Consider the following 25,388-nt stretch of genomic DNA (forward strand, 5'->3'; position numbering starts at 1 on the left):
AACGGACTAGTGGAACGTTTAAATCATACATTGGCAGACATGTTGTCAATCTACGTGAGTGCTGACCATCGTGATTGGGACGAGTCGTTACCGTTCGTAACATTCGCCTACAACACAACCCGGCACGAAACTACGGGAAAAACTCCATTCTACTTGGTCTACGGAAGAGAACCCATACTTCCGATAGACGTAACGTTGAACGCAGACCCAAACCCGATACCACCTGAAAATCATGATTCATCGGAATGGGCAATTCAACGTCTGCAGCAGGCTCGACTAGAAGTACAAGCCCGAGCCGCCGCAGTGCAGCAAAAGCAAAAAGAAATCTACGATGAAAATCGTAGAGAAGCAACAGTGTACCTACCAAACGAAGAGGTACTGGTCTACAAACTTATTAGAAAAGTGGGCAAATCAGAGAAGCTTCTACATCGTTGGTTTGGACCCTATACAGTGGTAAGACAAACAACGGGAAGGAGAACAGTAATGTTAACCCTACCTTTATTGCTACTGCTTTCCGTATTTTCAGGACTAACGACCTCGAAAGAAATACTCGCCTATCAAGGCGTAATCTTCAAATCAGAAGGAGAGATAGCCTTTTCAGACTCTGAGTGGGTAGTCGTCACCGACTTCACATTCAATCCTTTAGAGACCGTCATTAAAACTCTACATGATGTATTAGGAAGAAAGGTCAACACTCTGAACTTCCGATACGAAGGTCCAAACGACGGGTTTAAAAAACGTATTAAAGAAGAGGTCGAGGAACGAGCACGAGCAGAATTAAAAAACCTGAAAAAGTGTCAAGAAAAACTTAGAGAACTAAAACAAGCAGTAAATATAGGCAGTACCCGTAAGAAAAGAGGCCTAATCGACGGAGGAGGAAAAGTTCTCAATTGGCTCTTTGGAGTGTCCACTGAAGAAGATCTAGAACACGTCAACAATCATGTTGAAAAGTTATCAACAGAAACCACTTCCATCGCTCACGCGTTGGAAGTGCACGCATCACTAATCAACGAGACGCTTTGGGAAACAAAGGCGACGTCAAACGCCGTTGAAGAACTGCAAAACGCTTTTGAAAAACTAGAACGTGAGGCGTGGAAAACAGATCACAAAATTGATGGAATTACCCAAGAAGTCGAAAAACATGAGATAGCCAGAGCAGCCATTGAAAACACCTTTCGTGAAATAAAGTCAGCCTTGGCTTGGCTGGACGAATCGATTGAAGATTTTGCCGTCGGCCTAGCAACAATGGCAATGGAAAGACTTCCAGCACTACTTTTCCCACCTATGCAAATCCAAGCAGTGTTGAAGGAAATAAAAGCAATTTTGCCATCTGGATGGTCTTTGAGCCCTTCTATTCAAACGGGAGACACCTGGCAAGTTTATAAAGATGCAAAAGTAGCTGTAGCAGCAGTTGAAGACAATTTAAGAATTTTCATTCACTTACCTGTGTTCGAGTTCCCATTTGGATTCACACTATACGAGGTAATAAGCTTACCAAGACCAACGAAAAACGCCACCCAAGGGGCACAATTTCATCAGTTACCGGCCTTCTTAGCTGTGGCAAACGATAGACAAGCGTTTACCGAATTGTCAACACACGAAGCAGATCGCTGCATGATGACAACCACATCAATTTGCCCTATCACCAGAGCAATTAACAAAAGGCATAGGGAACCAAGCTGCGCAATGGCATTGTTTCTAAAAGATGAGAAAAGAAGCCGCGTACAATGCTCAACAAAATTATCTCCATGGACAGGACAACAAACTGTGTACCTGGGACACCGAAGATGGGGATACACCTAATCACACGAAATGACAATAACAATAACTTGTCCAAACGCTGGTATAAAAGAAGACCACTCGGCTGGAACGGGGTCCCTTCCATCTTAGTTATTCTTATGTGTCAAAGTTGTTTAAACCTTTGTTTCCCTTATTCCTATCTATTCTGTAGTTATTCCCTTTGATTTCCAAATAAACGGCTCTGACGTCGATCGTCCGTTACAATATTTCAGACCAATGTGTTTACAAAATATTACTACGTTGCTGAAAATAATTTACTTTTTTACTGACTTGCCTCGTGGTAAGCCTGCTCTTTGTCCTCCAAAAGTAGAAAAGGTAATTTTTGAAAAGCTTCAAAACATAAAACACAATTTGATTATTTTTCTTACACGGTGACTCAACTAAACGCAACGCATTTAGTGATTATAACATTCAGGATCGCCGGCCTATCACTTCAAAAGCTTTAAGTAATACTAACCGTCATTCCGGTTGTCCCAGGATAATTATTAATTCATGGGCTAATTTTCAGCAGGTGTACTTTCTTGTTCCGGCAGATCATGTGTCAAACAGTTCATAAGTGGTTAGTTGTCATGCTGGAATCACTAATCGGTTAGAATACCAAGATAAATAAGAATTGAGTTTCAACGGTTGTTTTTAATATATTGTAACACACAAAATTGGACACACAAGTATCAGAAACACTGTAGCACTCGCATGTAAGCACTATAGCACGGGGTCCGTAAATTTGCAACAGGGCTGAAGCACTAGGCCACCGTTGGTCTTAATAGTTATCCCTCGGTCTGGCTATACACCAACACAGATCCGTAGGCTAACGCGTCAGGCCACCGGCCCGTGGCCCCATCACTAACCCAATCACATTCAAACAGGGCACCAAAGTAAGGTTATGTCCACACACACCGTCACCACAAAGTAACTCCAACCACCACAAGCCTTTTTCCACAATAGGGTTAGCATACACTTCTCAAGTATCTCGTCAGCTGACCTACTCATTGATGGACTGACTTATTATCTCTGCTAACTGCTAACTCCCAACTCTCTCACAACTCTCTCACCACTCTCTGCCTTACTCCTCCGCTACCCCCTTTTATCTTGTAGCACTTAACAACGTAAGACTCACGATCGGCTGATGCAATAATCATCCCTGCATTAGTCTTTCGTAGGTCATTCAAGAACAGTCTCGACTAGTCTCAGGGGTTTTAAGACGACATACGAGCAACGTAATTCTTTTATTTTAATTTATTTATCTTTTCTGGGCTATGTAATTTATCATCGTTACAATATTTCTTGGGCACTGGCAATTATTATTTCAGTCGACCACAGTTTCAGTGTTAAGCCAAATGAACTTGATTGTGCCACCAAATAACCAATCTCCTCTACTTTACCAAGTGAGTCAGAAGCAACGGTAGCCGGTGAAATAGGACTGAAACGAAATAGGACTGGAGAAATAGGACTGACTTTTAAAAACTTTTAGGACAGTCCTATTGGATTATAAATCTGATACTGTTCATAAAAATGTTTCGCGAAAATCACGCAAAACTATCAATTTCGTGAAATTTGATTTACTGAGTACCCGGCTAGGCCTAACGATATCACAGACGTTCTTTCCGCAACAGTTAATTGTTTTGCGCTATTTTCGTGAAATATTTTTATAAACTGTATCAGTTTTATAATCCAATCCCCGTTTTATACTAATTTAACGCATAAGAACAACCATTTTGAAAAAGGCGCGTATGCCATGATTCATTAAATTAGTTACCATCCCGAAGTCTGTCTCTCGTAGCCTAGTGCAAAAACAATTTTCCAGTAGATTTATAAAAATTTTTGGCTTTGCCTAACGGCAATTTGTCTAACCCCTTAGCGATGTAAGGACACGAGCTTATTTATGTCTCGTATCCGTGGTAAGGTCTACCGCATTTTTTCCCGCATTTTCCCATATTCTAACATAACCCACCTAAACTACTAAGTAACTTAGCTACATGTTGATAGGGGGCATTTTTTTTAAAGGGGGGTAGTCGGATTTTTTTGGAACATACTGTACGGTCCCAAAATTTATTATCAGAAAAGACGAAACAACTACCCCATTAGGTGTTTTACTAAATATTACCATCTTTTCTTTCTAGCAAACAATTATTTTATTTTATCAACTTTTTGAATCATATTCTGTTCTTTGTGTTTTTTCAGCAACAATTGGTCATACGAACATTTTATGCTCTAGCGAAAGCGCTGAAGAAGGAATAACACGGTAAAAGAATGCGCTACGAGGCCGTATTCCTAGTGGAAGCTCTTATGCTTAAGATGAATAGCAATGCCGTGTTTAAGCATTTCCGGAACAGCAAGATCCTTCATTTTCCTTTCCCACCCATGATTAGAAAACTGATAAATTCATCTAGTTGTGGTTTTTGTTTTGATGATTTGGTACCCAAAAAATCCAGAGTGTCCTTGAATTTTTTGGAAATGAAGATGCATCTAGGTACGGTTGTTTAATGTGGGACGAGGTGCACTTAGTGAAGGTTGGAGTTTTTAATTACGTAACGGAATTTGATGATTTACCTGAAAATAGCGTCGCGGACCATGGCCTCGTTCTTATTTTTCACCTATACAACCTATCATGGATACAGCCTATCGCCTCTCTTGCAACTAATGGAACTGCGCCTGCTTCCATTTTTTATCGGATTGTGCTAAAGGCAATCACCTAAAAGAGGCAATCGTGAAGAACGTTGTATGTGATGGACACCAGTCGAATAAAGGAGTTTTTAACTACTTAACGCCTCTGCCAAGGAACTGACTAGCGTGAAACCGGTATTTTCTCCATCCGATGGACCCCAGTATCAAGATTTGGTGCTTTTTCGATGTACAGCATTTGTTGTAGTGTGTCTGGAATCAACTGTTAACTCACTGCCGTTATCAGGCATGTAAGAAGCAATTCGAATTCTTAAAGCATCTATTCAAATATGTAAAAATAAAACCAATTCTTTAGTATGCGTCAGAAATAGTAGATTTCTAACATACGCAAAACTCCACAATCTGAAAAATCATAATGGCCGGCTGATTTGCTTTTGGCTAACAGAAGAACATCTTGAGCCAAACAACTGGCAAAAGATGACTGTGAGTAACGCTGCACAGTTATTTTCCCGACACATAACCACGACCTTCAAGCATTATCGCGAGAAACCAGAAACTGCAACAGATTTTAAATGTAAATACAGTATAAGCAATAATTTTAATTACTTCTTATTATATATATATATATACAGTCGCCACCAGAAGAATTGGATTACCCCCGTCCAATTTTGCTGTTTTAACACGCGTAGGATAGGCCCTACGGTGTCTCACGCCGTAATTTTTTTCGTATAGAAATATTGCTCGGAAAATTATTGGGTTTGTTGCATTCGAAAGATAAAGGAATGCTCTTTATCTCCAATTTTTTAAAGTAAAATCCGTTCAGGATTCTATGAAATAAATCATAGACATAAAATATTGGATCACCCCTAAAATCGCACGCATGGAGTGTTGCTACCCGCGGCTTAGCCTTAGGATATGAGGTGGCAAAGGTGGGAGAAATAGTAAGGTAAAAAAATTCAGGTGATTTTTTTTGCCACCCCTATGGTGCGTGTTGTGGTCTGGAATGCATTTGCCGATGAGAACAGGAGGGTCAGCGCGATAAGGATCAGCATGATCTAGGGAATCATAAAAACATTTTCGTTTAACTACTATATTTTTGGCAGTACTTTTCTTTTTCATTTTTTTTTTTTTTTTTGTTTTTGAATCTAATTATTAAGATGTTAACATATACGTATGGAATGATAAGGGTAATACGGGGACAAAATATTATTAGTAGTATATAGAATAAATTGTAGTTGTGCAGTTTTGTGAGCACTAAACATAATCAGATTGGTTGCTTGCCGCATTGGCATCGCAGTGGTCTGCCATACCAATGACGCAGGCCGGACGTGTTCCATTTTTCCAAAGTTGTATCCATTAAAACCAAAGATATAAATGTGATAAAGAAATAAATGTGATATTTCAATCAATGTTGACTTAAATCGTCTATTTTATTATTAGCATACAGGGTCTGTTAAAGTTTTTCTATTGTTAAAAATTAATAAATGATATAAAAATCTTTGAAGCATGCCGTTTATTTCTGGATTTCATCCTCTATCCTAGTTTAATTATTACCAACATGAATCTTGCCCTCTGAGTAACTCGCATCATTAGGTTGTTCTTGGTATGTATCCTTCCTTGAATTGTCTTGCAATGCAGTGCACATTTAGTGGCATTGTGGCACATTAGTGACATTTATTAATTTTTAAAAACCGAAAAACTTTAACGGACCCTGTATGCTAAAACACATTCTTTTACTTTGTACATAATACAGAAGCATGATCTCCTTTACCCTTTATAGAAAGGAAAATTGTTACTTAAACAATACGGTATATTTCATAACATGATCATCTACCTTTGGGGCCTTTGTTCTGTTCTTGAAATATGTTCCAGCTGTCAACGATCACTGGCTTATCATATCTCGGCATAAGAATTCTTCACTAGTTCTTACATAGTCAGAAAACCTGAATTATGATTTCTTGTTTAGCTTCTTGTAGGACAGAGAGTAGATTTGCGTTATAGAATTAGCGAGGAAATTGCAACAAATGAAAGTTTTTTATTTACAGTGCTGAACAAACGGACAAAGGTTATCTGCAAACAAGGTAACTTAAATGTCGAAATGTCAATAAAACATCACTGAAATGTCACTAAAGCAGACGAATTTTAGATTTGAAAACCGGCCTGTAAACAATTTCGCCGAAGAAGAAAAAGGGCTCCGGCTAGAAGAGGCTTCGAAAAACCTTTGGCCTAAGCCAATTGTTTGGCTCAATGCAAGATCCAAACAGTTGGCCTAGACCATGGACCAAGTTGGTTTTCCGACTCAGGTATGGTTTCCCAAGGGAGGGCTCTGAACGTGGTTCTTGCTACCCCTTGTTTCTGTGAAGTGCTTGGGTGTCTGCTAATAAAAAACTGACAGTAAAACCAATATTCCTGTCAAATTTATATTTTTCTTTTCGTTCCGTTTTTGTCATTTAATCGAAACGCTCAGCTAGATTGCTGACTGGCCCAACAGTTTCCAACACTGGAAGAATGGGATTCTATAAGACCAGGCTGGTCGCGAGGCAATATGTACTACTTAGTACATAATCGCGCCTGCAGTTTTCTTTAGGGGGAAAGTGTGTGTTGTCACCCCTAGGGCTTTGATTTGGTTGCTTTAATGGCTAAACCGTTAAAGTTAAACCAGTTAAACAAAAATGCGTGTAGCGCATGTCTTAATTTTTTCAAAGCGAATAATATGAATTAGGTTTATATAAATTTATATTTACAATATTATGATAATGTACATAAATGTTACAATATAATAAATACACATATATACAGTATATTACAATTATATATATATATTTATTAATTTATACATACTTACAATTATATTTATATATTTATACATACATACAATTACAATATATATATTACTATTATATATATGTAGAATAGTTATGGTAATTGAAATTAACGAATATAAGAGAAACAATTTTTTAATTATTTGTCAGCAAAATTAATTATGATATTCGCTGATTTAATATATAAATAATATAAATATGATATAAATCGATAGCCCTTGGTAAGGGCTATCCATTTTTAGGTAATTGTAATCAATATTTTCAAATCGAAAAAATCTTAAACGCAAAATGCGTTTTTGTTGTTTTTCGATCTAAGGTTCTAATGGACGCAACCGATAAAACAAAAAAATTGATGTTACACTTGAACTTTTTCCTTTTCCGAAAATTTAACATAAGTTTTATAGAATTAGATAGCTCTTGATAAGAGCTATCGATTGATGAAAAATTTGTCAATTTTAACTGTTTATTTTCTTCATAAATAATTATTAAAGGATTTCATGATTTTAGAAAGGGGAGGGGGGTGTGAAAAAGACGAAACTTTGCATTGATTGTTTGATGCTTAATCTTCGTCAAAACAGGAAACCATTATAATATTTTTGTTTCTGGTGATTCGATGAACAAGTTGTTCTAAACGTTTACTTTTAAGATGCTATATTTAACCCCAAAAATTACGTTTGAAAAAGTGGTTTTTGATAAACCATTATGGCGGCCATTTTTTTACCGCGCCAAGTTCAAATTTTAAAAAGTGTAAATAAGTGTAAAAAATTTTAATTATAAGTACATATTTACATTTTGTTTGTGTCTAGAAAATTTCAGCATTCCGTCTTATATTAAAAATTAACTAAGATCATTTAAATAAATTTATTTCATGGGTTCTCATTTAATTTACAATTTTAAGTGTCTTTTTCCACATTCCGCATGGAAAACCACGTTTTATCGCGACTTCCGCGTGGAAAGGCTCCAAGCAGACAATATAAAAAAAAAAAACAATTGACTAACGCCCTGCGCGTTTATCATTTACCCCATAAGAAAAAGTGCATCTGCAACTATGTACTACTTAGTACATATGTAGTGAGACCATGTTGTATAAGACCTGTTAAGCAATACCGACCTACACGAAAAATGTTAAATCATTTACTACCCGAATAGCTATTTTCAAGCAGTTTGTTTCGGTTAAAAACACCTAGCGTAAGCGATACAACCTTTCTCAGATTTAAACTTCGACGGTTAATTGGCATCAAATAATAATAAAATCATAAATGTATTAAAAACGGGGTAAACGGGATACAAACCCATGTAATCGGGGTTTTGAACCGATGATATCTTTTTCTCGGCACCAGATTAGACCCGGACGCCGACCCAAATGCCATGGGTGTTAAACAAAGTTGCCTGAAATCCGTTAGAACTGCACGAAAGCTTTGGGCTTTTCATTTGGACATTGTTTTGTTTCATTTTCTTACGATACAAAGCTAATTGATAGATTTTTCTTAAAACAAGGAATGTGTGATTAAAAATTTTTATCTAACTATGTGTATTTAAACATAAATTATCAAAACTTGTTTCGAATTAAAATATCGTGATATAAGGGAGCGATATTAGTGCCAATTTGTATTTATTTCCCCGGAAATGCATTGGATTCGTTACTTGGGTAAACCATATTCTATAAGATGAAAAAAAAAAAATTAATAAAGATAACTAGCATTGAATTACATAAAGATAAATGAAAACAAACAGTAGCAGCATGGTAACGTAGTAAGACATCGCGTTGATAGTCGGCAACTGCCGTGAAGATTTAAAGGCGGGACAGATATGGAATACATGTTATGTATACTTAAAAATAAAAAACCCAAAAATGCATAATTTTCACAAATTGTTTGGGCATTCCCTATTCAGGCCCTTTTGAAGCAAACTCTTTTTCCAAGCTTAGTTTTTTACTAACAGCTGCAAGAGTAATATTTTTGGGTTGCCTGCAATTATAGTCCATATTTGTTCTTAAACATAAAAGAAAATAAAATATAAAATTCTATGTGGTTGAAAATTTGCGATTTGTTTAATACTGTTCATAGTAATACTATTTATTATTGTTGATAGATGGATTTGCTTATTTCATCTACTTTTTGCATACAACATAGAAACAAATGAACGAGGACGAGCAAAAATTTAGAGGTGAATAGTGAACTGGAAAGCTGAATGGAGGTCTGAACCTTTATTTGGCTGAAGGGAAAATACCAGTAGGAAGAGCTGGATTTCAGCTTCAGTGTATTCGAAATCTGAATTCACGCAATAAATGGAAATTTGGAAAAAATTTATTTTCACCTCAGCTGAATATTTTACGTCAAAATGCACCTTTAGAACCTATAATTTGAAAAAAAAGAGATAAATAATGATAATTGTTAATAAAAAATGAAAATCTATCAATTAAAATTATACGCCAAAAGACGCATAAATATCAAAAGATTGTTGTTGAAATTTAGTTAAGATGCAGGTTGATACATATCGAGCTTACAGGAACGAAATTATATTCTTATCATATTGCACGTTCTTCCATACATCACGATGTGAGTGATGGCCTTATTCGTGGCAATGTTCGAAACCACAACGTCTACAGTTTTATTATATTTATTTATTATTTTATTTTTACTTTTTTCTGTTTTCAGTTATTTGTAGAGAACCGTGTTAAGTAACAATGCGACCGTGTTAACTGGATAAATAAGGAAATCATCCTTATTAGGCACGGAAAGCACAACTTCGGGGTCTGTAGCCTAATGCACATAAGACTAATTTAGCAAGGGATTATCGTATTAAGCTTTAAGTGGAAGAAGGAAAAAGGCGAAATTTCATAAAGAAATTTCATTGCATTCAAATCCTTCTCAAAACCGTATTGTAAACCAATTTTATCAACTCAATGTCCGGTAGTGAGTGAATGAGTAATGTCCTTCAACTTCCCGTTTCCAGTCAAGCTCTGAGCTATTATCGAAACTTGATTCTACCACGGTTTTGTTTGTGTGTTTGGTTGTGCGTGTGTGTGTGTGTCTTTGAGACACTTGAGATTTTAAAGCGTATGCTTGCTCGGGGATTCAGTGCGTTACTCACTGCTCAGCAATTGCTGGCTGGGGCTGTGCGTTATTTTGTACAGAAGAGGCTTCGATGTTTAGGCCCCTTTGCCACTACCCTACTCGGATTGTCGCAGAAGGCAGAACCCTAACCATAAAGTAGTTTTAGTCTGTAACTCATCCGAAATGGATCGGTCGTGATCGAAGAAGGCAACTGAAAAGAAGCCAAAAATTTTTGAATTGGGTAAGTTCATCAACTCGTTAAGGTCCCTGGTTGTTCGGAAGAGCGACAATGGCCCACCCATACCATGTTTCTATCTTGACTGTGTGTTTGTGCCTGCTGATTAAGTGGAAAGATCACGTAAAATGTTCAGAATGCACCACACCCGCAAGGCATTTTTATGTTAATCGCGTCATCGTTTACATTATACCAACTTCCCCTCCTCGTGGATACTGTTTTGTTTCTCTAAGTTTATTCTCGCACTTTAAAGTTGAGGGATGGAAAAATAGCTGGAATTTGAAAAGTTTTTCATTTTGTATAAAATGGAGAAACTCTGAAGCATATAGATTCTTAAAAATACTCTTTTGTTTTTATAGATGTTGTAGCTGCTTAAATAGTGTTGAAGTCTACTTTTATCCATTCAGCAGTTTGCTGATATGTCAGCTAAAATGTATGATTTCTGGATTATCTTACTTCTGAGTGCCTCCTGCCCAGTCCTTGGCAGCTTCAATATGGAACCTGAACGAAACCCAGTTCTCCAGAGACTTGATATTCCAGCGCAGCTAAGCCATCATCACCAGGACCTACAATTGCAAGAACATAAGAATATTCCAGATGTCACCATAGAAGCCGGAAAACCTTTTGTTATAAATCTACCATCACAGACATCCATGGCTGAGGTGATTGCAACATCAAATAACTGTTGAGCATTTTTCTGTTGAAAGAAATAGGGAGGTGGTATAGAGTTGCATTGAAAGCATTGGCACCAGTTCAAGGGGAGGATGTTATCAAGTTGCTGTTGGTTAGCTATCCCATGTCATGACCCCTTATACTAGCCAACTTTCCCAGCCATAAGATATATTTATAATTGCAAGACATCTGATATGCTAATGATTGAAACAGATTAGTTCATCTCTGTTTAAATGTGAAAAGAGATCCTTAGTTTTCAATTTTGGATTTTAAAAAATGTCAACAGGTTACCGGACGTCATGGTAAACCACTTCCACCTTGGATGATCTACGATGCTACGACTCATACTGTTCGTGGCCAACCAGCTTCTTCAGATGCCGGTGAATGGGATGTTCGCGTCGATGGCACTTCTAAGGAAGTGTTTACCATTAGAGTGCGTCGACAGACTTTTGATGACAATGATACAAATGAAGGATCAGGTGCACTCATTGAAGATTATTCTGAACCGGACGATTTCGAACCGGAAGGGGACGGCGAGACCATTGCACCTGAGAATCCAGTCATACTAGCTCCGACGACACCACTTTTCAACGTAATAGCCTTGTTATTTCTTTGTAATATCTCTCATCAAAGTACAATATATGTTAACCTTTCTATTTTAGGGTGCATCCGTTGTCGCGACTCCAGTTATGAATACAATTCCTAGCATGTCAGTACAGACAACAAAAAATAAAAACCTGACACACTCGGCTAGTAGTGGGACTGCTAGTGAACCCACCAATCGACAGGTAGAACCGACTCCAGTTCAGGGAATGGAAGGACCCACCGCACGTCTGCAGGACTACAGCAATAGTTCATTATTTGACCCAATTGAACCTACATCGTCTGTAGAAGGAACTCCACCATTGACGGATGACTTGGACTTTTTGGGGCCAAATTCAATTGCAGAATTTGACGAAGAACATGGAAAGGTTTGTCGGATTTAACCTCTACCCCCCCCCCTCTTTTTTTCCCCTCTCTTTCGTTCTCCCCCTCTACTTTTTCTTTCTCGTTTTTTTTTCTCTATTGGGTGCAATAGAGTCGGATTAGATATCATCGTCAAGAAGATATAGGGTTTCTGTTCCGTGTGAACTGCTACTTTGTGTCCAGTGCCCGTTTTTTCGTTATGGTAGGATGCATTTTACGCTCTAGAGGAACTCCTTTTAGAGAAGCAACATGTGTTCGTTAAAACGGGAAAAAAATATAACGGGAAAAACGAGGGTAAATAGTCCCCTCTGTTGAGGTGCTTTACGCTCTGTGCAGAGAACCCCCCCCCCCTCCTCTGGCCGTCTTGTTTTAGCATTGAATAAGTATTTTTTCCTCGTCGTTTACGTTCCTCGAATGGATTTGTTTCTGCTTGGTTTCTTGTAGAGTGTGCCGATTCCACCGGAAGTGACCATGCGCTTACCTAGGATTGCGGCCACAGCAGGCAAAGTGATGCGTTATGCAATTCCAATCGGGACATTCTCTGACGTTGAAGATGGGAACACTGCCAATTTACACTTAGAATTACTTTCTCAAGATGGACAGCAGCTTGAAGAAATAATTTGGATTGGATTCAACTCAACCAAAAAAGTAATTTTAATTTTCTTTAAATGTAAATTGCAGTTTATTTATTAATTATATCACTGTTTGTAGGAGATCTACGGGTTACCTTTGGCCGATGATATTGGAAAATATACGTTTTTGGTGCAAGCACGTAATTCGGCTAACTTGACGGTCACGGAATCAGTAGAGATCCAAGTGCGTCAACATCAATCAGAAAGAGCGTTTAATCACCACTACACGTTGCAGCTAGAACCCGAATTTTCTTTGGATGAAGAGACGTTACCTCATGCTTACTGGATGCTCAAAACAGTGGGTGGATTAGCCAAAACATTAGGTGGTGAAGAAGACTCAATAGTTGTGCGGCGGATAAATGGCACCGTCAAGAATGGACATGCTTTTACATTCACATGGTCTAACGATTCTCTGCCTCGCACACACTGCCCTGAAGACGAAATTCAAGAACTGTTTGACCTGATCTATAATCGTGAGTCTGATGCTGTGACGGACCAGTTGGATGTTGAATTAGCTCCCCAACTAAGTGTTACATTTGGAAGTGTTGAGCTTGATGGCATTTGTCAGCCTTTACCGACCAACCCTCCTCCTAGCATTCCACAAAAAGAGACCAAAGCACCAAAAGAAATGAATCGCTCACCTTCAACACGCAACCAAGTGGACCACTTGAGTGCTGAAGTAGGTGTGCTTTTCCGTTACCAAGTACCAGCTGATACATTTCACGATGAAGAGGATGGCGATACTCGTATGATGAAATTGACTTTACAAAATATGAACCACAAACCATTGGATGCACGTTCCTGGCTCCAGTTTGACTCTCCTAATCAAGAATTTTACGGCTTGCCACTGGATGGCGATGTCGGCACCGAAGAGTATCAGCTCTTGTGCACAGATTCGTCAGGAGCTGTGGAATCTGACGGACTAGTTGTGGCGGTTAAGGAAAGATCGAAACTACCGGAAGACCAACCATTAGTTGAATTCTCTCTTACGATTGACGACAATTTCGACACATTAATGGGCAAAGCCAGTCGAAAAGTCCGATTAATTGAGGCTCTGGCCCAGATATTCGATGATCCGCTGACCAGCAACATAATCGTCCAATCCTTTACTTCGGGCTCCACCATGGTAACATGGACCAACGCGACTTTAGTTGGCAATGAATGTCCGCCTAGCACGGTGATAGTAAACCTTCGCCGAATGCTAATTGACAATGAGGGCAAACTTACTCAAAGATGCACCGACATTCTCGTAGCCGCCGATTTCCAACCTCTTTCTGCACATGTGTCGCCGCTGGGCAACTGCGTCGGAGAGCTTACCCCAACTTTCGCCCCCGGTGTCGATGATGGAAAAACAGAAGGAGTCGATGGACAGGCTACTGACGATGTTTGGTCCGATGATTACCTTTTAACTTTCATCGTCCCCGGCATCATTATTACGGTGATGCTTTTGCTTGCAGCTGTTATTGCTTGTATTTTGTACCGACGAAGACGGACGGGTAAATTGGGTCTGGAAGAGAGACGCAGCTTCGTGTCTAAAGGTATCCCAATTATCTTCGCCGAGGAACTTGAGGAGCGACCCAGCGGTCGCCATCCGGCCAAAGCGCCTGTCATTCTCAAGGAGGAGAAACCGTCCCAGCCGCCTGATTACCATAAGGTGCGCTCCTCTGCTAGCCCGTATGCATCGCACAAAGCAGCCGAGCAGCACGACTTGCTCCGTACGCCGTCAGACGAGGCGGAAGAGGAGCCAGACACTCTTTACCAACCGCCGCCGCCTTTGTCAGCCGGCCGCGATTCCTCATCGTCACGCTATTCGCGACCCAAGGCCACTCCCGCCTATAGAAAACCACCTCCTTATGTTCCACCCTAAGGTTTCCTAATCAGCTGCCAGAATTCTATAATTGCTTCTTTTTCAATTCTTCTAACAATTTAGATAGACTCTTACCATTAAAACTAGATTTTTTTTCCTGCTCCTTCAACCGAGCGTATGTGTTACTCTTAACGAAATGTGTTAATCTCTTGTCTCTTTACTCGAATTTTCTTGTTGCGCAGCTAATTTCAGTCCCACTACCTTGGTTTTTTAAATTAGTGCAAGCTTTTTTTCATACTTAAAAAAAAACACAAAGAACTGTAGAAACTATTTTGCCATTACATCAGCAAGTCTTTGTAGAACCACCACAAAGTCACAAGTAAATAAAAACAAAAAACTAAATTCAGCAAACTGGTTATGTATTGACGAGTTTATCGAGAATCAGAGTAAAGAAAATTTAGGTACAATTCATCCTGAAGTCGAAAGCTTCTCGTAGAACATCGATATCTTTTTCGAATTCTTCCATTGTTCTTTCATAAGCAGCCAGAAATTTTGCCACTTTAAGCTGAATTCGTTCAGAGGTTAACCTTTCTTTAATTGCAGGATCTCTGACGGATAACCTAGAAAGAGATGATATATTATATGTTACGGTTAAGGCTAGATAAGTTAACTGGCATACAGGAACAATAAGATGAAGCACATGAGAGATACTTCATGGGGCCGCAGTGTAATCGTGTCGGCTGCCAGATTGAAAGTCGATACAAGCTGAGTTAAATCCCGCTGATATCGACGAAACTCGAGACCCGTTATAGTAGCCAACTTCGGGAACCTGTATTGAAGAAAACGACATCGTCAGCAACTGATTGCCAAATAATAATGTACATGATCACCATTTCTCTACATAATCCATGACGATTTTTCTACGGAGGATTTTTTGGGACGAAGCATTTGCCAAGGGGATAACAATAGGAACTTCATTTTCTGTTTTCTCGATAACATGAGTTATGTTATCTTTAATCGCTTTCCCATCCCCATTAGCATTCTCCACTGCGTATTCCAAATGTCCAGCAAGGAATGCACGAACTTGGCTCAGAGATGGCTGGGCTTCGCGTTTTGGATCACTATGCTTAGCAGCGAGCTCAAGCGGCTCCGGCAGGTGATTAATTATCCTTGTATCAGCATGTTTGTTTATTTCCATTTGATGTAATTGCTTTTGTATGCATTCAACATCTTCACCTAGTGATACCTCATCAATTCTTTCAAGCCACTTAAACGATTTTACTGTCAACCACTGTTGTACGATTTTCAAAACAAATTCGTACGGATTAACCGTTGGCCGCAACACCGTTCTTTGCACCATTTTCGGTTTTGCAACTGTTTTTTCTACAACAACTTCAGGAATATCCTCTGAGCTGCCATCTTCATCAGCAACAACAGCAGTAATTAGGGGAATATAATCTCCTGGAAGTCCCCTACATATATATTTAAAGACATACACTTCTAGGATTACATAATATATTCATAGTGTTACTTCTTCAGTGCCAAATTGATTTCAAATGTCGGAATTTTTTCTTTATCTCTCATCCAAAGAGGGCTAGTTAGCAATTGATTCTTAAAATGGTTTGAGGCTGAAAAACAAATGTCACTGCAAAAGTTCTAATACACCACAGTCGCTAAATAAAAAGTAAAAAAAAGATGCTAAATTAATGTAAGAATACCTTTCTTTGGGTGACATCATAGACTTTTTTTGATTTTAGATCAATGCAATATTTTTGCTTCCATACTTTTTCAATGATATTCGGGCATATTGGGAATCCACATTGTTTAATTATGGCTCTTTCTTCAACTGCATCTTGATAATATGATGGATTGAGAAACCTTCCCTGCCAACATGAAAACTTTATGTGATCTATAACAGATAATGAAGTAAAAAAGCTGCTTACGTTACTAGTAAGCCAATGAGGGTCCACTGATAAACTTTCCACCATGTATTCAACGGTGCCAAGAGCTCTTTGCTCGGATATTTTTTTTTTTCGAAAGGCAGCTTCCACAGCGGCTCGTCTGTATTTCGAAGAATAAAATTTAAGTTTTCATCAATTATTAATTTCATATCCATTTCAGTTACTTTTCTCGTAAAACTTCCTTAGAATTAGCGTTTTGATTCATTTTTGTTATAGTTGAGGAATCTAGCAGACAACATTGATAATGAAAAATAAACCGTAAAATGAGGACGGATTGTACTGTACAGCATCCTGCACAAAAAGGAGAAACCGATTTATTCTCCAAAAGCCATCTGTGGGCAAAATATATCAACTGTTTACGTTTTTAAATAGAGGTAGGGTAGGTTTGGCGCTAAACCACTATAAGTTGGGTTGAAGTAATTTAAGTCTAAACACCTTTTTCTAATGCCCCGGGTGATGCGAGAAATGTCTGGGAAAATATTGGAGACTGTATTTTTTTTTAGGCCACCAACCCCCGAAGCTAAGAAGAAAAATGTCTGTAATAATCACAATATCACTCTCCATCACCTGCTATGGTCATCCATTGATTAAAAATATCTCTTTTCATCGGTTTAATGACAGTATATCGACAAAGAAAAATTAAAAATATGTCATCTTACATCGGTTTTGAATCGCTGCAATCTGTGTGAATCAACCATTATACCGCCTAGCTATTAATTAATGTAATTATGGCTAATGATTGCTAATGTATGTTGAATTCAGATTTACCGCACCAATCAACTTTTTGATCGGGATCGGCGATCCCATCTTTCGAAGTTTGATCGGATCGGCGATCGAATTTTTGCTGATCTTTTCTTCCATTCAGATTCCATTCTTCCATCATTTTTAGACAACATCCGATCATTCTCAAAAAATCGGATCGGCGATCAATTTTTCGACCGACGATCGGGATCACGATCGATTTTTGATGGCGATCGTGGTAAATCTGATTGTATTGCTAATGATATTCATATAACCCTTCAATTCATGTTTTCATATAGAAAAAATAATTTTTTGAAAGCAAAAGGAAGTCGCGTAACATATACAAATATCTGCTAAAGTTAAATTAGGTTTATTTATATGCTAGTAACATTATACCTATAACCTGATGGAATGAGACCAATTTCCACTAGGGATACAAAAGATCCGCGTTCTACACCTGTCAAAGTTGAAAAATTTTCTGGATAAAGGCGTTGATGACTTTAACGGCTTAATCCATTAATTTCGCAAAATGCTTGATAGCGGTTATAAAATCGCTTATATACCTCAATAAAATATAGGTTATATCGATATCCCTAGCAATACGTTTCCAAGAACAAATACCTCAGGGGTATAACATCGCCTAAAGACGCAGTTTTCAGTGGTTCAATGCTGATTTGTTTTGAGAAAACAATCTTTTTGTCATCCATTATGATTAATTCTTAAATTATAAATTAGGATTATGAATCTTTTCGAATACCATATTGTAGGATGCTGTAGTGTATCTTGAACGAAAAAGAGAACACCAATTTATTTTGGAAAAACTATTTATGGACAAAATATATTAATGGGTTATTTTTAAAAACAGACACAGGGTAGGTATGACAATAAGCCACCATAGATTGGGTTGGCTGGTCTAGACACCTTTTTCTACTGCCACAGGTGATGCGAAAAATGTCTGAAAAAATAGTGTATATTGTATTTTTGTACAACAGCAGCTATTGCCACCATCGATTCCATCGACTAGGCGCATTTTTAAATATGGTATTTAAAAAATTTATATTCATATCTGCTGTAAAATTTTTACGAGTCCTAGGAAATTTTCTGACCCCGTTGTAGGGAAATAGCCAGCCCGTGCTCTGACTTTAGCTTAGAATAAGTTGAAGAATGTAGAAATTGAAACGGGAGGCACTGGAGAATTTGTAGTTAAATGTAGGAAATGTTCAGCTGACTGCCTCTTGCCCTCTCTCTCGCGAGACGGCGATAGGCCTAGGGCTGGGCTTAGTTACAAGGGTTAAAGGTACAGTGGTGGCCCTCTATAGAGGACCACCCAATTCAAATACAGAAAAATGGCTGGGCCGGCGTGTGTTTGATGTACAGAACGTGCCATCTCCTGTTGGGAATGTGTTATATTCCCAACACCTCCAACACCAGATCCCGTGCTCCACGGCCCGACTTCATCGACCGGGCTGGCGACTGAATAGGATGGAGCTGCATCTTCTTCTGGCTCCAACTTTGGCGCGGTTATAACTTCTATGTCGTCAGGTTGGTCTTCGCGTAACTCCAGGGGATGTAAGTAGTGAATCTCGTGTTTAATCAAGTTCCTGTTATCGGTCCTGACCATTACTGATCGAATCAACCCGTCTCTGCTGGTACTTAACTCCTTTACCACTCCGACCGTCCACATAAGTTTATGTTGTCATGGTGGATGATGACAAATTCGCCTACTCGAATCCTGTGGCCAGGCCGTTCCTTGCAGTGAAATTTGTCAATTTGGAGCAAGTAGCCGTTGACGAATAATACTCCCTGCGTAGACAGTCCATTTCAATGGGTCGCGCGTTGGTTAAATTGGGAGTCATTGTATTAATTTCTGGCTCCAGCGGAGTGCAATTTCATTGCCTGTTGTAAAGGAATTGGTTTGGTTTGATGGGGATGGGGTTATCGCCCCCCTCTGCCAGATAAGTAGGTGGCCATTTGTTTGCTACGCTTTCGGTCTCAGTCAGACTGATTTCCAACTCGTCGTATTCCAGACACACGCGGCCGTTGTATCGCCATACTAGCTCCATCATTGTTCCTACCCTGCGTTCCCAAAAGCCTCCCCAATATGAGGCTAGGCTGGCGGAGAATCCATTCGGTTTTTTGCAGGACTAGAAGGCCGTGGATAGTTGCATCGGATCTCAGAACCTTCAGATGTTTGAAAGTGCGCCTAAATGTCTGTGCGTTGTCCGAATACATGACAGACCCATTGCCCCTCCTAGCGGAAAATCTTTGAAATGCTAGAAGAAGGTCGCGTGCTGACATAGTTTTGTCAACTCCAGATGGAAGGCCCTAGTCCCAGCTACTTCTGTAAATTGCGGTGAAGCCGCTGGCACTTGACGCAGGCATGCCAAACTGATTTCGTCTGCTGACATTCTTTAATTGTTCAAAAGTGTTCCCTCAGATTTGAAAGCGTGGTTTTTACTCCGGCGTGCTTGAGTGTGACATGTCTGTCTTGATGATGGATGGATGATAAATTTTACGACTGGGTGATGAGCAGGCAACAGGATGGCAGGTTCAGGATCCCTGTCTCTCAGCGCCAACTCGACCTTTCCTATCACTCTCTTTAACTCGTTTCTCTTACCCCACACGGGTCGATTGGCAATTATTTCTTTGCGGTATGGTTGCCTCCCTTCTTGCAGGTAATGCAACATTTTCGGAAATGTTGCATAGTTTTTATTTGTGTCCTGTTAGCAGGACGGTTTTTAGAGATGAACGTTAGTATCCAGGCGGCTCTTCGGAGTAAACGATTCCATGACGGAATTCGATCCAGCTGCCATTCAATTGGGATAGCGATTCGGCGCACCTGGCGAAGGAACATACCTTTTATGGTTAGTCCGCAATATTAGCAGTTCAGACCAGACACGGGCAACACGATCGCTCGCTAGGAAATGAATTTGGAGAATGTAGACGTTATTCACATCCCCTGAGTACGGGTAAGTCCAGCAATAGGAAAGTAATGTTATATAGGCAACAACCTGGCCATTTTTTCTCAAAGTGCACTAAATTGTAGCAAATGAAGTGCTAGTATCGGAGGAACTGGTAATCCGAGTGGAAAGGGCGGCAGTGGGGATGGAGTAAAAGCGAGATTGGGATACATTGCTATTGGCAACGACTAGGCCAACCATCGGCGGCCATGCTCCTTCATCACAGCGTTAGTGGTGCTCAACGTGGATGAAACTATCTTCACAATCACCACATGATACCGGATCCCTAGTAGAGATCAACATACATGTCCTCGACGTAATGGAATCTACGGATTTTACTGAAAACCATCTGGGTCATCGACATACGACCAGGTGATATTGAACTAGTGTACATCATTCCGTCTTTCCGTTGTAAAGACAAAGTAGTCAAAATGGTGAACTTAGGGGCCTACTGAGGTGTCGAACGACATCTGTATGTGAGATAGCTTAGGTACTAGACAACTTAGCTTCGTCAGTTAAATACATCTTCTTTGCTTAAGCTCATTATCGTTAGCGTTACGACGCTTACACACGCTTACACATGCGTTTCATTGCCTTACCAATGAAAATGCCATAACCGGAAAATCTCTCAACTCTAATGTAAGAGCTAGACAAATAATCGAGATTAATCAGCCCGGTAGGTTAGTAACATTGAGTCCCTTAACGATAGAGCTACGACGGCGGTTGAGCCAGATACGGTTATACTTTCCGACGCATCAAGAAAAAGGAAGCCCTAAATAAAGAAACGAGTCCAAAGTGGAGTGACAAAAGCGGTCTTTGAACAGAAGAATACAGACATAGGTACTCACGTAAGTACATCAGTTGATGAACTGAAACAGTCTGTACTATTAAGCATAATCAAAGATAGGAACCTGTATGAAGATCCTCAGCTGATTTTCCATTGCCGCTACCGGAAGTGGATTCAAGATAAGCAGCTCTTAGCTTCGCATTCCATTCTAATAGTTGTTCTGTAACACTTTGTAAGAACGGGAACAGACCTCGGGGCTCTCTAATCAACTGGGCATTGGCTCTTGACTCCCCCAGTGATTCATTCGGAAAGCTTTCTTGTGTTTCTAATATGTACCATTTCTGTTTTATTTAGTTTAACATTTGTATTTGATTGTTTTGTTCTTTTAGGTTTTATCGTGTTGAAACATTAAAGAGCCATTAAAGAGCTGATCCTTCTCCTTCAATAAGGCTATGCCAGCTTCTAGGTTGGTGTTCAAGGCTTCATTAATAGACAAGAATTGTTCTCTCACGCTCTCCAGCTCCTTCGAGAAACTTTGTAATTCATTGTCAATTCTTAATACTTGCTATTTTTTAGGGTCCGAAATTTTGCTGTTTTTCGTTAGTCTCCCACTACTGGACGTTACCAGTCGTTGGATGTTCGATCACTATTCCTTTGTCTCTGATTCTGCTTGTGAGGTAGTTATGACGGCCCACCTGTAATTGCCTTTCCAGATCTGTTCTTTGTGTTGTGTGTTCTTTTTCATGGCCTCTGCAGATGATGTACACAATATCCATCTTTTCGTCCGGTGGCCGATATCACTTCATTGTTCCCCGGCGTGGGTTTCCTCAACATTTTAAAAGTTCCTAACCAACAACGAATGATTTTTTCAGATTTTCATACTTTTTGCATGGTTTATATACTATCACTAGGGCTACTGGTTCGTAGGGTAGCTCACGATGACGTTGTCGTCGTTCACGTCCTTCTGCTTCTTTTTTTACTGTTTTGCTGGTCGCAGATAATTCAGACAGTAAGCAATCAGCATAACTTATTTTGGTGCCCTCTTCTGGCAGTAGTGCTGGTGCTTGACAGCTAGCGGCGATGGTTGACGAGTTAGCCTCATTACAATCTCGTGCATAAATTTTTTCTTATATATTTTTTTGCTCATAAAAAGTATCGTATTTTTGCGTTAGAAAGAAATATGTTTCAGATTTTTTATTAAAAATTCTTTAAGGATTCTATGAGATAAATCATTGACTTCAAACATTGGATTACCTCTAAAACAGCCCACATACATTGTCACTACCCACGCCTTAGCCATAGGGTATTGGAGTGGCAAAGGGAGAAATATTTAGGTGATAAAAGCAGATGAAGTTTTTTGCCACCCCAATATCCTAAATACATTAATATATACATATACAAATAAATATAAATCGGCTATAATTATTCAAGTTGAAAAATTCTAATTCCTTCTCCTGTTTATTAATTTTTCAAATAGTAAACTCCATGTAGCATTCCATGTATGTTATTATGTAATTTCGTATGGTTCCTGATGTCCACGATATTAAAGCATTAAGTTTTGTAGCTTTAGTTGATTGATTGTAAAAAAGTATGAATAGTATAACAAAAATGAAAAATCATGTCTTTGTGCTGCTCTTTAGCAAGAAACAAATAGCCATTAACACTCGATCACAAGATGTAAATCAATTAAACTGAATTGATTAAAAGCTGTAAGACGTACTTTTCAACAAACTTTCCTTGGTTATCACCTAGATTAGATTTCCAAGTGGAAATGTTGTTGGGGAAGAGCCTTTTGATTGGTTGTAATTGTTTTCGGACGACTAATCGACCGGGCATAGCACCGGCAAAGATAGTACACTACTGTGCTGGCAGCAGCAATAGAAGTGCTTTGATGTTTTGCTTAAAGAGGATTATGCGTCCATCTAGCGGATTTCTGTTAAATAAAATATAATTATATATTGGTCGAGTATGATCGGTCAAATTCTAATTCTTTCAAAATTATACTTATCCGGTATAGCAGGACGGATAACTGTGAGTTTTTGTACAAATGTTATGGTAGTGAATGATGTCGGCAGTGAAGATGGCTGAATGATTGAAACACCTGTGGTTCATTGTTTACATTTGGCGTAACCATGGCCGTTTGACCGGCTAAAGCTGTCCAAAAAATTTTTAACCCAGTTTCAGCAACAGAATTAAGAATAGATTCGCAAGCTGATTCGCAGTGTTACCTTTAACCCTTCTGGCACGCTTTTTATAGTATTGAAAGACCTTATGTGTAAAGTGTGGGGGGCAAGGCAGGGCAGTTTTACGTCAGGCGGTCTACCGAAAAGACCTCAAAGAACGAACTTTGTGTGTACTTGCTTCCCTTGCCGTATTGTATGTGAAATTGCATCTAGCCACATTGGACCACATGTCAGTGTAACAAATATAAGAGCCCGATACCCTCATTGTTCTAACTCAGTGTGAGTGTTACTTTACGAACAAATATTCCCGGTGGATGCAAACTCCAAGGCGGAAAAATGGTGTCGAAGGGCTCTGAAACGGTAACAGCAGCACGCACCACTACAGCTACACAACAGGTTTCAATATGAATTTTATTCTTTAAGTTGTATTATTTTATGACAACACAATTACCAAAATTTGCAGAAATGATTACACTGCAAGGACTGCTTTCAATGGTAAAGTATTGCAAACTGACAATTTTTTGGGTTTAAGGGACAATGTCATATTGTCGCGAGGGGAAAATAGTGACGTGATTGTCATTTCAGAAAAGACGTGACAACCAACGTTTGAATTGCGTACAATACAGCTTCTATTGACAAGATGATGCAACAAGCAGATAAACAAGAAAAGATTAGAATCTTAGAATCAAATTAAAATCTTAGAATTCATGCAGCCCTGGAGATGGGGCGCATATCCATCACGGTGGTATAAAAGCCCCTACATTTTTTAGCCCTCAAGTAGTTCTCCCGGATTCTTCTAGTTTTCTTCACTTCTCCTTTTTTAAGTTAAGTAAAAAAGCGTAGTCACTCTTTATTCTGTAGTGTATTGTATTTTCACTTAAAGTTCAATACAAATAATTAAAGTCAAGTGTGACAATTGATGGAGATCCAGCTCGTTACCCGTTGTTAACGAATTAGTGCTGCTTTAAAGATAGTCGATGCAGAAGAAGAATAATTCACGCTTACCTAGTTGCCCTCGGGATCCAAGTAGACGATTGCACCCGCTTCGTGACCTGCCCACCGCGCTGTCTGGTAACGAGACCACAGCAACTAGCGTGGCACAAGACTCAGAAATTTCTACGCCAAGAGAAGATTTGGCGACATCAAGTTCAGAGACGATTCGCCAAAGAGGGTTTGAAAAGCCTGCAAGTTAGTCAGAATCAAGTTCTGACTCCGAACAAGATTTAATAAAGCCCACGCACCCGGTTGTTCCTCCGATAGGACAACACATTTTTGGACCGCCAAAACAATTGCAAGAAACAGCCATGGCGGCTGTAAGAAAATATGTAAGTCCACCTATTTTTCGAGGTAGCCCAACCGAAGACGTACGTTAGTGGTTAGAACGCTACGAGACAATTGCTACCCACAACGGTTGGGCCGATGCGGACAAACGAAATAATTTAGGAATGTACTTGGATGATGTCGCGAGAAATTGGTTCCTGTGTGCAAGAGTCCCGAATGACTGGCAAGACGTGCCAGCACAACCGGCTGACGGAGAAGAGCCAGCTAGGCCTGCAGTTCCTGGCCTTCGTTCAATATTTTGAAGGAGTTTCAACCAAACTCATACGGTCTTTTTCAAGAATCCAGACTCAGAAGTAAAGTCTGTCACTGATTTGATCGGTAAGGGCAAGACTCCCTAGAGGTCTCACTTGTCGATTTAACTAGCTTTTGTTTTTCTTTGTTTTCTTGGGGGCTTTTGTAAGTCGACCCAATCAGTCTTCTTTTTGTCTTCTTGTGTTTTTTTGTAATCGACACACAGCTGTCGAAATCCCCTCCAAACTTGTCAAACGAAGTGCTTCTTTTTTCTGTTTAATACAGTATTTCAAACTTCGTTAGTTTTTTCTTAGTTGACAAGACAGGGAACCAGGGACTTTAAGACTGTCGGTCTTTAAAGCTATTGCTATTCTTTAGAGATACGTAACAAATGGTGCCGAAACCCGGGACTCTGGAAATCGAATAGTGTAAACCTCCATTTCCAGCTTTCCAACTTTGTACTGTATCGACCTCGTGTTGTCCACGCTTCGTGTTCACACTTGTCGACTAACCGTTCGAACTGTATCTGTTGATATCGTCTACATCCTGTGTCTGTTAAACATTTATTACAC

General features: G+C 39.3%; 2 protein-coding genes and 1 long non-coding RNA gene across 4 annotated transcripts; 1 reads left to right on the forward strand and 2 right to left on the reverse strand.

Moving 5' to 3' along the window:
- Positions 1 to 648: 648 nt before the first annotated feature.
- Positions 649 to 1,589, reverse strand: LOC130699717 (uncharacterized). The gene is made up of 4 exons (XR_009003542.2): positions 1,445 to 1,589; positions 1,125 to 1,370; positions 846 to 1,066; positions 649 to 786 (listed from the first exon to the last, which is right to left on the reverse strand). It is a non-coding gene; the product is annotated as an uncharacterized LOC130699717 (long non-coding RNA).
- Positions 1,590 to 10,408: 8,819 nt separating this feature from the next.
- Positions 10,409 to 14,801, forward strand: LOC130699716 (dystroglycan 1-like). Of its 2 annotated transcripts, none has more exons than XM_057521921.2 (6): positions 10,409 to 10,541; positions 10,895 to 11,197; positions 11,494 to 11,799; positions 11,870 to 12,178; positions 12,618 to 12,821; positions 12,885 to 14,801. In XM_057521921.2, the coding sequence occupies exons 2-6, from the start codon at positions 10,955 to 10,957 to the stop codon at positions 14,670 to 14,672; spliced, it is 2,850 nt and encodes a 949-aa protein (XP_057377904.1). In that variant the 5' UTR covers positions 10,409 to 10,541; positions 10,895 to 10,954; the 3' UTR covers positions 14,673 to 14,801. The 2 variants fall into 2 exon arrangements, with proteins under 2 accessions (XP_057377904.1, XP_057377905.1); XM_057521922.2 differs by having other exon boundaries at positions 10,452 to 10,507.
- Positions 14,802 to 15,010: 209 nt separating this feature from the next.
- Positions 15,011 to 16,847, reverse strand: LOC130699714 (putative RNA polymerase II subunit B1 CTD phosphatase rpap2). Its single transcript, XM_057521919.1, has 7 exons — positions 16,738 to 16,847; positions 16,556 to 16,673; positions 16,331 to 16,495; positions 16,144 to 16,268; positions 15,503 to 16,084; positions 15,292 to 15,441; positions 15,011 to 15,232 (listed from the first exon to the last, which is right to left on the reverse strand). Exons 1-7 carry the CDS (start codon positions 16,776 to 16,778, stop codon positions 15,070 to 15,072), a joined length of 1,344 nt encoding a protein of 447 aa, XP_057377902.1. The 5' UTR covers positions 16,779 to 16,847; the 3' UTR covers positions 15,011 to 15,069.
- Positions 16,848 to 25,388: the final 8,541 nt, after the last annotated feature.

The sequence above is a fragment of the Daphnia carinata genome, chromosome 8, assembly GCF_022539665.2.
Source record: "Daphnia carinata strain CSIRO-1 chromosome 8, CSIRO_AGI_Dcar_HiC_V3, whole genome shotgun sequence".
In the NCBI taxonomy this organism is placed as follows: Eukaryota; Metazoa; Arthropoda; class Branchiopoda; order Diplostraca; family Daphniidae; genus Daphnia; species Daphnia carinata.